Raw genomic sequence first — 11,887 nt, 5'->3', positions numbered from 1 at the left:
GTCACGGAAGGGATACATGGGTGCTCCTTCTGGGTATAACAAATGTCTAATCATTCAATATTGTAAATACGCCGCGACGCCTGCCGCGAGCGCGCTTCTCAAAACAAAAAAAAAAGCGATCGCACGCAGAGCCCGTAGACGACAGCCAGCGGCAAGAAGAAACGAAAGTCTAATGGGGAATCTATGTACGAAAAAGTAGCAAACCGCTCGAACGGACAAAAGAACGAAAGACCCAAACATCCCTCACTCAACCCAATCACAGACCATGCTCCGCAAGGAACTTCTGCGCATGCTCGAACGCCGCAGCGGCCGAGTAATGGAAGTTCAGCCCGTGGCCCGCCAGCGGCGCGAGGTACGCGTCGAAGTCGCCGTCCGCGAGGTTCGGGTAGTACTTGCCATGCACGGCCTCGGCGAGGTTGGTCGGGAACGAGCAGTTGCCGGTGCAGAAGGGGTAGTCGGCGTCGCCGTCGACGACGATGACGGGCTTGGTGAAGCGGTCCGCGGGCCCGCCGACGCCGGAGAGGCTGTTGAGCTCGCCGATGGTGACGGTTCCTTTTGTGTCTTCGGCTTTGCGGAGGAGGGCGGGGTCGAAGCCGTTGGCTTTGAAGAAGCCGATTTGGTTGGAGATGATGGTGCTGGAGACGAGGAAGGCGTTGTTGAGGGAGGGGAAGCGCGTGGGTTGGTTCTCCCGGGCGATGGCGAGGTTCAGGGCTTGCAGGAAGGTGGGCTGGTTCGAGAGATCGGATGAGAAACCGGTCAGGACGGCAGCGTCGAGGATTTCGGGGTAGAGCTGTGTGATGGCCTGGGTGATGATGCTGCCAAAAGAGTGTCCGACACCAACGACTTTTCCGAACTTCTGGCCGCTGAAGGTGCCCTTGCGAAGGGAGGTTGCGAGCGTGCGAGCAATTTCGACCTCAAGAGGGGCTTGGATGACCTGGATAGGGTCTGGCTTGTCGGAAGAGCCCACGCCGAGACGGTCGTAGAAGAACGAGGCGTAACCGTGCTCCGCAGCCACATCGACATAGCTGTAGCCCAAGTCGAAATCCCAGTAGGTGTGATCAAACTACCGTTCGTTAGTATGCAAACTGTAACATGTAGGTGACAAATGATGCATACTCCGACTCCATGCGTAAGCAGCTGTATGCCCTTGGGCTTTGGGTTGTTCATCGGAGTGCATAGTGTAGCGTAGATATCGTACTTTCCTGCGACAGATGCATTGCCAAGTGCGATACGCTCTGCAAGGTCCGAACCAGCTGAGAAGGATTCGAGGAAGAACTCAGTGACGTCCGATTGATTCGCAGGAACCTGGATGTCGAGCTTGATGTTCTTGTTCGTCGATGCGGCCACAGGAACGATACCAGATACACAAGACGCGTGACCTCCGGTGGACGGGTGGACAGTGGCTTTCTGGAAGCCCTTTGTGCTGGGAGGTCCAGGCGGAGGAGGTTCAGGCTGAGGTTGACGAGCGGCGTACGATGCGGGTTGCGCGACTGCGCTGCCAGCCAGCAGCGCGAGACTCGAAGGAAGTATCATGTTGGCGCGTCGATATGGCTTTGCTCGGGAGGTCGAGATGCAGGGGAAGACGTGAAGAGCGGCAGCCTATATGAGAGCAACATCCTTCGGCCTTACTTTTCGTTAACTTTGGGTGATATACAAAGTTGAAGACGCTTCGATTTGGAATATGCGGCGTTGAAGGAAAGTGGACTCTCCAGATGAACAACGGTTTCGGATTTGCAGCGGGGTTTGATTGGCTCATGCCATTTGAGTTGTCGATGGCGTCGGTTCGCCGGCAACAACTAGCTCAGTCGACGAAAGGGGGACCCGCAATTTGGGATCTAGTATAAAGCTTCCATTGTATGAAGACTGGTAGGCCGCAGCCTTGTAGATTTTCCGGATGGCAATTCGCATCATTCACCCGCCTTCGGGGAGCGTTCAATGCGGCTTACCATCCATCTTCTTGGGCCAAATACTTCAGATATCATGTGTATTTGAAGGTCGTCAGCGGATTTGTCTCCGACTCGCTGCTTCAGCCCGGAGAAAGACGTTGTCAGGCGCGCTGCCAGCACATAGTGCGAGACTATTGAGAAAGCGAATCGGCTCACCTGCAGCAAGGTACAGTAGAGTATTGACGGAGTGCCTGACAAAGTGGAAGCTTAGCAATGCTTTCGTGAGCCTGGGTCCCCTAACCCTGTCAGCGTTCTCTGCTCGCAGCCCTGCGTTCATCGGTTCTGCTGCAAGCCGTACAACGTTATGCTAACGGCGTTGTACCGGTAGAATGGGCGCCGGGTCCGTAGCCGTCCGTAGCCGGAGGCTGGTCCGGTTCAGGAGCGCTTTCAGCATCACGATTGTGGTCAGCCCTGCGGCGTCTGTGACTGGCGATCATGGCCGCGGAACCAGCATGGTGAGACAGCATTGGTAATGTGGACATTAAAGGCGTGACAATGTAGAGCCCGCGAAATCGGTGACGTTTTCTCCGTTGTATTCTAGCCAAAGATGACAGATCATTCAATCGCTTGTGTCCTTCTGCGAATAAGAGCGCGATTGCGAGCACCGATGACTTGACCGGGGGCGAGGCGCCCCGAGCGGTATGAGGATTTCGCTTACGAGACGGTGGATTGTAAGGCAAGCCAGATATTCCGCGGCGCTCGTGAGAGGCTACTACAAATAATCGCATCAGCCGGAACAGTCAGGTATCTCACGAGAGCTTGAACCAGCCTGTCGCAAACCCGAGATGTGAGGATCAAGGATTGTGGAGAACGTCGGATGCTGACCAGCTACTCGGGCCGAAGTAATGTCCTCAGCAATGGAAACCATCTGCAACACTTGGGAAGCCTTACGAAAATGTTTTGTCAAGAAGATCAAGGGGATCGATCAGCGTAACATGAGAATGTCAAGCCCGGACTTGTTGTACATGGCACGAACACGCACAAGGCTCGCGTCAGCAAGATTGGCGCGCATGGCAGTGGTATTTGCGTAGGCGGAAGGCATGGCATGGCAATAGGCTTGGAGTAGTAAGCATCACCGTGATGACAATTGAGCCTAAGAATGAAGAACGTCCCGCGTCTTGGTTTCGTGGCGTGATCAGGCGTGCAGCGTGAGGAGGACCACAGGAGCTCGTCAGCCTTCATAAGCAAGCGGCGAACACCACACCTAGCATTCCCCAGGCCTCATGTGGCAAGCTTCTCAGATCTTTCATCAAGTCGGTGGTCGCTCCTTCGTCTGGATCTGATGGCTTCTCGAAAGGTCGAAGGTGGGGAGATGTCAACACTTGACCCGTGAGGCATCTCGCGATGTGCAGTCCTCAGCATCACGGGCGCCTGCGCAGATGGCAGAGCTGGCCGCTTGAGAGACCAGACCGATCACATGCCGCATGTTGTTATGATCCAAGTACCGAGGAAATTGAATGTGGAAGTTGGTGTCGCAAGTCTAATGGACGTTGAGATTGCACGAGTCCCTGTGAGTGCCCAGCCAAGGCACATGCGGCGGGGTGAACGCCGCCAGGGAAATTGCTCCCCATTTTGCAGTGAAGACAAACATCTCAGGGTGTGCCCCACGAGATTGCAGGCGGTGTGGCACGAAGCAGACGCGACTGAGACATGTCTTCGCCGCCAACATCCCAAAAGGGATAATCCGAGTGGCAGCCAGGCGGTGGACACAGAGCTAAGCAGACGGTGAGCGCGGGAGGGCGAGGGGTGGCTACGGGTGGCGCCGACGGCCCGCGACCGCCCGTTGCGCTCCCTCCATCGCGTGCTCCTTTCTACGTGCCCGTGTTGCAAAACACGTGAGGGGCAAATGAGAGAGCCAACGTTCGCCACCGCTCAACTGCGGCCTGCCTCGTCCGCCCGCCTATATCAACATCAACTATAGCACCCGCCATTCACACCGCTGAGACAGGAGGGCCAGCTATGGATGAGCATCGCCATAACACACACCACCAGGGACCATCGGAGAACCCCAAGGGCGGTGGGCATTGTGTATAAAGACGTCGTCCGTAGCACTCGATAATCTACTCTCATCATCATCCAACAATCTCATCAATCCAACAATCCACTCCAACTTTCAACTCTCGCTTCAAGCAACTCTCCAACCATTACAATGGCCTTCTTCAAGACTCTCGTCATCGCCTCCGTGGCTGCCGTCGCTGTCGCCCAGGGCGCTTCTGACCACAAGACCGAGATCTCCGCCTCCAAGAGCGAGGACGCCGCCGTCTGCGGCAACGGCCAGAAGATCGCCTGCTGCAACAGCGGCGAGGACCTCATCGGCCTTAACTGCCTGAACGTCCCCATCCGTACGTTCCACCAACAATCCATTCGATCGACAAGATGCTTTTTGCTGACAACTTCGAACAGTCGCTGTCCCCATCCAGCAGCGCTGCGGTTCCAACGTTGCCGCCTGCTGCAAGACTGGCGATGCCGATGTAAGTATCGATCGATCATTGGCCCCTCTGGCCATCAGCTAACATACTTCTCAGGGCAACCTCATCAACCTCGAGGCCAACTGCCTTTCCATCCCGCTTTAAGCGCGATAACAGGCGTTTTCCGTACCTAGTACCTAGTTTAATACAACCCGGATCCCTTTGAGGATTTTCGGTTTATCCTTCTTGATCCTCTTGCCAAGTCAATCTCCCCTCCAGTAGCCCAAGTGATCAATGAACTTTCAATATACCAATCATCTCAACACCCGCTATCAATCTCTCCCGGAAAGGCCTGCTTTTGCGATCTCTCTATGACTTTCCCGAAATTTCTTCTTCAGCGCCATCAGACACTTACAAGCAGGCTTCATCATCGTTCAATGGTCCCCACAGAAATCGAAATCGACGTCGACCAGCGACACGCTGATCGACGCTCATCTGGAGACGTAGAATAGTCATCGATCGTCGTCAGCAAGAGCAGCTCGAGTTTCACGAGAGTTGCTGGAGGATAGTACCGGTCTACCAATTGATGGAAACCAAGACTTCGAAGCGCTTCGATACTACGCGTGAAGCATTTTCGGACACATTTCCACAGTCTTTAGTCGTGACTTTTGGTCCGGCGAATGCCTTGAGGTTGATCCTGCAGAAGCTATCCCGCAAGACAACCTCGGTTGCAATTCACCATGAGCTGAGGAGTTAGAATTGTACCGAACTTTCCAGTATTTTGTAATGCTACTGAGAAATGTACGAGTCCTCGTTTACGGAGAATTGCTATCACGGCTACCGTCGGCAGCATCCTGGAAAAGGTGAGGAGTCGCAGGTGTGGGGTCCAGCGTCTAGGCAGGCATGAGCTATCTCCGACATCGCGCCCTTCAACAAGATCACAACCGCAATGTGTACAAGCGTTCGAATAGCTCAGTCTCGACTACAGTCGTCAACTTGGAGGACTCAAAACCTAGCAACATGACCTTCACAGTGCTCACCGAACAAAACATCTCTCAAATACTCTCCAACCTACCACCATCCCAACTCTCGGGCTTCGTCCAGGCTCTGGAGAAAGCACTCATCGACTACTCCTGTCAAGATGGCGCAACATACCAATGCGAGCGAGGCGTCGTGACTCGCCCAGATGGCCAAACAAGCCTCTTCATGCCCGCGACAACCTCCGACCTCATCGGGACGAAAATCGTCGGCGTCCGCCCAAGCACCAAACCGCCTATCCTAGACCACAACCAAATCCCACAGCCCGCTCTGAAAAGCGTCCTGACACTCTGCGATGCCCAAGGCCAAGCGATCGGCGTCCTCAACGCCGCCGGACTCACTGCCTTCCGCACCTCGCTGGGCTCCATGCTGCTCTTCCGCTACCGGAAGAAAGTCGAGAACATCGTCGTCTTCGGCGCGGGCCAGCAAGCGCTCTGGCACGTTCGTCTGGCTATCCTACTCCGCAGCGACGATATCCGCAAAGTCACCATCGTGAACCGCTCCGCCGAGCGGACAAGGAACATGATCGCCGACCTGTCCGAACCCGGGATGCGGCGCCCCGACCACATCACCATCACAGCCTTCAACGACAGCCCAGACCGTGCCGCGAACCTAGAAGCCCTGCTCGTCGAATCCGACGCCATCTTCTGCACGACGCCTAGCACGGAACCCCTCTTCCCAGCGAGCTACCTCACATCTCCCGAAGCGCAGAAGAAACCACGATACATCTCCGCCATCGGCTCGTACAAGCTCAACATGCAGGAGATCGACCCGAAACTCCTCCAGGAGCTCACCGACCCAGCTAGATCTCTCCCTTTCCCGACGTACAAGGGCGGCGTCGTCGCAGTCGACAGCGTCCACGGCTGTCTTCACGAGGCTGGCGAGCTGGTTAAAGCCGGCGTGCCGGTCGAGCGTATGCTCGAGGTGGGCAGGATCCTGGCCGAAAAGTCTGGAAATGAAGAAGGCGATCTCACGACTTGGCTCGCGAACGGTTTCGTGGTCTACAAATCCGTCGGCGTCGGCGTCATGGACCTCGCGGTCGGGCAGCACTTGCTGCAAGTCGCAGAATCGCAGAACATCGGGTTGAGACTAGACGAATTCTGATGTGGCAACTTTCTGCACGAAATCGATTCCGGCCATACCTCTACCTACACAGCACCCAAATGCAGCCCCTCACGAGCAATCGCTCTTCCCAGCAATAAATTCCCCATCCGAATTCTCACACCCGCACTCCCCACTCTGCGGGTCTTTAATACACCCCGCGCCCTCGCCCTCGCTCTCCCCCCGCGCATCATCCCCCCAAAAGAAAGTCCAGTAATCCTCCGCTGCCTCCATCTCGCCCGCTTCGCAGGTGTACGCCTCGCACGTCCCGTACGGCGCGCCCTGCACGCCGTCGTACTGGTGGTCTGTCTTGAAGACGGCGAACGTCTGCGTCGTGGAGGTGCGCGTGTTGTGGCTGCATTCGGCGGCTTGGATTGCTGTGCTGGTTTTCGCCGCACTGCAGGCGGGGGAGGCGGGGCGGGAGCCCTTCGTGTTGGAGGTTGCTGGGATGAGGGTTGCGGTGGCGAGGGTGGTGGCGAGGGCGAGGGCGAGGAGGGAGTTGGGGGAGAGCATGTTTGTTGGTTGGTGGGGTGGCTGAGGTTGGCTGAGGTGGAAGAGGGTTTTGGTTTTTGGTTTGATCTGGATGTTGTGAGGTTGAGGAGGTCTGGACTATTTCATTCCAGGTGATCGACGGAACCTTTTATTGTTTCTCGACAATGCTAGGGTGGAGTCCACACGCGGCCCGACAAGGCGGTGTTTCAAGTTGAGCTGTCCCACTCGCGGAGTGTGTCAAGTCCCAAACACGTTGAAGAAGCCCTGGAGAGGGCAGAGTATTATGTTCACAGTGGTTTCCGATTTGCAGGAGGACTCGATGGTTCATCCTGGCTTTGTGTACGCCGAAGCTCTGACTGATGCAGTAAACCTGTCGCAAGGACAGGCACTATTCAGATGGGACACGGGGGAATAGCATTGCGCGGACAGGAGCTTTGGCCGCCGTTTGGGCATCCCGTCTGGAGTAGTGCTCGCCGCTGTTGTTCGTAGGGCTTCTAGTCTTTCCAACCGGCTGCACCCAGTTGCGTTATGCGTTAAAAATCTCACCCCTCGTACCACTACGAACCCGCATTATTGCAAAACACTCCCGTCACCAATCAACCCTCCCATCTACCCTATCCCAACCAACAACTCCACCCCTCTCACGGAACCCTATGCTCCGGCGGCCGCCACGGCACGCCCAACACCTCAAAAATCCTCCTCTCGTCCTTCCCCTCCACCAGCGTCCCCTCCGTCATCCTCTCCCTCCCCTTCCGCCGAATAACATCCTTATACAGCCCGCGCTGATTCAGCCTGTACCCCTTCGTGCTAGCCAACAACCTCAGACTGCGGTTGAAGATATCATTCCCCGTGAAATAGATCAGCGCGGCCCCCATCTCCGCCCACGGCACGAGCAGGAAGTCGACGCGCCGCCACGCCGTCTGCCCAGGGAGACAGCAGGCGCCGTGCCATTTGGAGCCGTCGTCGGCGGACGAGACGGCGAGCGCGGCTTGGAGGAAGCCCTGCGCGAAGAGGGCGGGTATGAGACGGTCTAGGACGACGGAGCGGATGCGCGGCAGGGCTGTGTCGGGGCGGGTGATGATGAAGTCGATGTCGCCGGAGTCTTTGGCGCCGCGGCGGTAGGAGCCGCCGATGGTGAGCTGGAAGGCTGGGTCGAGGGTGTGGAGGGCTTTGCGGACGATGGCGCCGTGCTGGGTGACTTCGGCGCGGGGGATGCGGTCTTGGAAGTCGGAGAAGTGCTCGATGCCGAGGCGTTGGTTGTCGGTTAGGTCGGCTTTTTGGAGGACTTCGTCGAGGGTTGTGAGGCCTTGTCGGGCCCAGTTGCTGGCTTGGACGAAGCCTGCGCCGTAGACTTTCATGAAGGTTTGGAGGATGCGATCTTGCGGCTCTGCCAGTGCGCTGTCTAAACGCTGCAAGCGGTTTGTGAAAGCTATCTCTTCGATCTTGGTGGCGAGGCGGTCTCCGACGTTCGGCAAAGCTAGTGCTTCTTCTTTTGTGCAGACTTTCGTCGGGTGGTTGCGAAGGGTTGCAATGGCTTTCCGGTACGCTCGGATCCTCCACTCATCCCCCATCTGGCCGTAATAGTCTGCCATTTGTTGCAGTATGGCGATGGTCGCTGAGTTTGCGGTGTTCTTGACTTCTCCAGTGTGCTTCTGCATGCACTGAAACTTCTCTTGAAGTGCCTGGCGCTTGCTACTTGACTGGCCGCTCAAAGGTGCTGGGACTTGGTGCATAGACGCGCCATCAGAGCTGCCGGGGCGACTTCCGGAGTGTTCATCATCCAAAGGCATCATCTGAAGTTCTCTCGCTTGACTGATCGCCGCGTCAAGTTCGGCAGAATTACCGATGTCGGTAGAAGGTTCGTCCTCGACAGGAACTGTCGCGGTAACGGTTGTCTCTGGCGCAATAACGTTGCGATTTACATTCTCATCTGACGGTTGAGTTTCTGGCTGCCGAGTCATCACATCCTTTCCCGCCGGCTTAAGCTTCAACGAAGTGTCAGAATCTGCCGAAGACGCTGGCACTGCTGTCGGCGGAGGAGCGGCTGCTACAGGAGCTCCAATCACCTTAAATTGAGGTTTGGTAAAATCCAACAAAGCTCGATAAGCGATACACTCCGACGGCCAGCTTTCATTCACCACCACAATACCCGCTGGCAAAGACTCTTTCTTGATGAATTTGAGAAGCATGGCATAATCCATCGCCTTGTCCAGAACCACGTGCGTGACATGATCACTCCAGTCCCTTTGCCAAGTCGCCCCGAAAGCAATAGCCTTGTTGATACGCATCAAGCGAGCGGGGTGTTTCTCGTTGTTGGGGAAGAAGTAGAAGTGTAGGCCGTCGAAGATCTGTTGCTCCTTGGGTATTGGAATGGGGTTGATTGTGCTGTCGCGCTTGCGCTTTCCTGCTACCAAAGGCATGGATGATATCGGTGCCACTGCGCCCCAGAAGGTCTTTCGAGTACTCATTAGGTCTGTGGTGTCAGATTTGAGATCCCGTAGTGCTGATGCGGCCGCGGCTTGTTTGCTGGGAGACGGGCCTACATCTGAGACGGACCGCGGTAAGGACCTTCGATCTTTTGAGCCGGTGTTCTCGGCAATGAGCTGTCGAGCGCTCAATGTCTGAGTTATTTTGTCGTTCGAATGAAGGGGTGTTCGTCTGGCGTGGCGTTTGAGAGCCGTGACAGACTCGCGCAAGCCATCGTCTGCCTCATCGTCGCTGCGATCCAACGAGTTCATTTCATGGTGAAACTTTCGCTTCAGTGCGAGCCGCTCGTCCTCGGTTGTGGAATCCATCGCGAGTGTGAGAGATGATTGGTGCTGTTCCCCTCGAGACCCCTTGCCAGATCCCGCTCGTACTCAGTTCAGCTTCGCGTGACAGGTGAAGAATGGGGCAAGATGTGACTTTGGATTCGGCCGCTATAGGATATTGTGTCCCTCAGGACGACGAGTGTTATCCCGCGCTCGCGTTTGGTCCTTCATGCTTCGGGGCAGCTCTTCGCTGTGCTCTGGAGCTTGACTCGTTCTTTTGCGCGGTCAGGTCCAGTTGCTTGAGTCTCTTACCTTTCCCTTGGGCAGGGCCACACGTGCATATCACTAGGACAGCAGCCTTATCAGTCTCATTGAACGTTTCGTCTGAGCCTCGAAGCATTGATGTGATGTACCGAGATGCCGACGTCGCGGACGTGAGATCTTCAAGCGCGCAGGCTCCCACGCGGTTCGTTCGCTTCGATGTTCCCGCGACGCCGGAACCAATGGCGTCACCACAGCGCCCCGTCGCGTCTTCCTGCCGGCCTAGACGCGTAAAGTGCTTATGATCCCTGCGACTTCCAGCTCGTCTTGTACATCACTCTGTCTCCCCGTCCCACCCCACCTTTCTCGTCTCGCCGACAGCCACAGACTATCGAAGAAACCCAGCACATAATCCCGCCACAATGCCCGAGGTACGACCTCCTCCCCTTCCCATCCCAAGCCCACCAACCCAAACTAACCCTCCCCATCCAGATCGGCGAAGTCGCCCGCGTCCTCCACCACCTCCGCCGGCACACCCTGCACCGCACCATAGCCACCTGCACCGCGCACGACGACCCCATAGTCTACGGCAAAGTCGGCACGAGCGCCGCGGCCTTCCAGTCCGCCGTCTCCGGACGCACGATCACAGGCGCCGGCCAGCAGGGCAAGTACTTCTACCTCACGTTCGACCGGCCGCCGCACGCCGTGATGCACCTGGGCATGACGGGGTGGGTGAAAGTGAGCTCGGAGGAGACGGGGTATTATCGCAGCAAGAAGGAGAAGGAGATGGAGGAGAAAGGGGAGGCGGGCGAGTGGCCGCCGAAGTACTGCAAGTTTGTGCTGGGGTTTGAGAAGGAGGAAGAGGGGGAGGGCCAGGGGAGGGAGGCGGTGGAGGTGGCGTTTGTGGATCCGAGGCGGTTGGCGAGGATTCGGCTCGTGGAGTGTGCGGAGGGGGAGGTGAGGAATGTTTCGCCGCTGAAGGAGAACGGGCCGGATCCGGTTGTTGATGGGGAGGTGTTTACGGTGGGGTTTTTGGGGGCGTTGATGGGGAGGAAGAAGGTGCCGGTTAAGGCGCTGCTGTTGGATCAGGGGAATATTTCTGGTGAGTTTGGCGAGGGTTTGGGACGATTAGAGGGGCGACGGGCTGACGAGTGGACAGGTATTGGCAACTGGGTTGCGGACGAAGTGCTCTATCAAGCGCGCATTCACCCGGAGCAGTACAGCAATACTTTCGACGAAGAGCAGATCAAGCGGCTTCACGAGGCGATCGTTTACGTGTGCACGACGGCGTGCGAGACGCTGGCTGATTCGGAGAAGTTCCCTGAGACGTGGCTTATGAAGTATCGGTGGGACAAGGGCAAGAAAGACGGAAATGTGCTGCCCAATGGCGAGAAGATTGTGCACCTCAAGGTTGGTGGAAGGACTTCAGCTATTGTGCCGAGTGTTCAGAAGAAGACTGCTGCCGTTGCGGGAGACGTGAGCTCGGCAGAGGTTTCTGAGACCGAGAAGCCCGCGAAGGGCCGCAAGCGGAAGGTGAAGGCTGAGGAAGAGGATGAGGAGGAAGAGGAGGAACAGAAGCCGGCTGGTAAGAAGACTACAGCACGAGGCAAAGGCAAGGTGAATGGCGTGAAGGCTGAGCAGACGGAAGAGGATGCAGATGGTGGAGCAGAACAGAAGCCCAAGAAGACGAAGGCCGCAGCGAAGAAGGCAGAGAAGCCTGCGACGCCGGGCAGCCGGAGATCGACGAGGACGAAGGCGTGAAGGATCCCCGTCACGCGACGTCTGTGCAGTAGAACAATACTTCCGACTTGTAATGATGATACCCTTTCTGGATGCATTGACGTGTCACGTGCGCGTGATTGTCGGGGTTGGGTGAACGGACGAACGAACG

General features: G+C 56.7%; 6 protein-coding genes across 6 annotated transcripts; 3 read left to right on the top strand and 3 right to left on the bottom strand.

Moving 5' to 3' along the window:
- Positions 1 to 107: 107 nt before the first annotated feature.
- Positions 108 to 1,736, bottom strand: WHR41_05838 (uncharacterized protein). The gene is made up of 2 exons (XM_069374443.1): positions 1,117 to 1,736; positions 108 to 1,063 (listed from the first exon to the last, which is right to left on the bottom strand). Exons 1-2 carry the CDS (start codon positions 1,531 to 1,533, stop codon positions 257 to 259), a joined length of 1,224 nt encoding a protein of 407 aa, XP_069228419.1. The 5' UTR covers positions 1,534 to 1,736; the 3' UTR covers positions 108 to 256.
- Positions 1,737 to 3,847: 2,111 nt separating this feature from the next.
- On the top strand, positions 3,848 to 4,604 carry WHR41_05837 (uncharacterized protein). The gene is made up of 3 exons (XM_069374442.1): positions 3,848 to 4,288; positions 4,350 to 4,417; positions 4,472 to 4,604. The coding sequence occupies exons 1-3, from the start codon at positions 4,096 to 4,098 to the stop codon at positions 4,517 to 4,519; spliced, it is 309 nt and encodes a 102-aa protein (XP_069228341.1). The 5' UTR covers positions 3,848 to 4,095; the 3' UTR covers positions 4,520 to 4,604.
- Positions 4,605 to 5,374: 770 nt separating this feature from the next.
- On the top strand, positions 5,375 to 6,496 carry WHR41_05836 (uncharacterized protein; the record flags this gene model as incomplete). The annotated part of the gene is made up of 1 exon (XM_069374441.1): positions 5,375 to 6,496. The coding sequence occupies one exon, from the start codon at positions 5,375 to 5,377 to the stop codon at positions 6,494 to 6,496; it is 1,122 nt and encodes a 373-aa protein (XP_069228340.1).
- Positions 6,497 to 6,565: 69 nt separating this feature from the next.
- WHR41_05835 (uncharacterized protein) lies at positions 6,566 to 7,006 on the bottom strand (the record flags this gene model as incomplete). The annotated part of the gene is made up of 1 exon (XM_069374440.1): positions 6,566 to 7,006. One exon carries the CDS (start codon positions 7,004 to 7,006, stop codon positions 6,566 to 6,568), a length of 441 nt encoding a protein of 146 aa, XP_069228339.1.
- A 620-nt stretch (positions 7,007 to 7,626) lies between these two features.
- On the bottom strand, positions 7,627 to 9,780 carry WHR41_05834 (uncharacterized protein; the record flags this gene model as incomplete). Its single annotated transcript, XM_069374439.1, has 1 exon — positions 7,627 to 9,780. One exon carries the CDS (start codon positions 9,778 to 9,780, stop codon positions 7,627 to 7,629), a length of 2,154 nt encoding a protein of 717 aa, XP_069228338.1.
- Positions 9,781 to 10,418: 638 nt separating this feature from the next.
- On the top strand, positions 10,419 to 11,833 carry WHR41_05833 (uncharacterized protein; the record flags this gene model as incomplete). Its single annotated transcript, XM_069374438.1, has 3 exons — positions 10,419 to 10,427; positions 10,489 to 11,098; positions 11,156 to 11,833. The coding sequence occupies 3 exons, from the start codon at positions 10,419 to 10,421 to the stop codon at positions 11,755 to 11,757; spliced, it is 1,221 nt and encodes a 406-aa protein (XP_069228337.1). The 3' UTR covers positions 11,758 to 11,833.
- Between the last annotated feature and the right edge of the window lie 54 nt (positions 11,834 to 11,887).

The sequence above is a fragment of the Cladosporium halotolerans genome, assembly GCF_011745625.1.
Source record: "Cladosporium halotolerans strain TM138-S3 chromosome Unknown Sca20, whole genome shotgun sequence".
Classification (NCBI taxonomy): Eukaryota; Fungi; Ascomycota; class Dothideomycetes; order Cladosporiales; family Cladosporiaceae; genus Cladosporium; species Cladosporium halotolerans.
The sequence above is the reverse complement of the archived record's forward strand: the minus strand, read 5'-3'. Positions and strand labels throughout refer to the sequence as shown.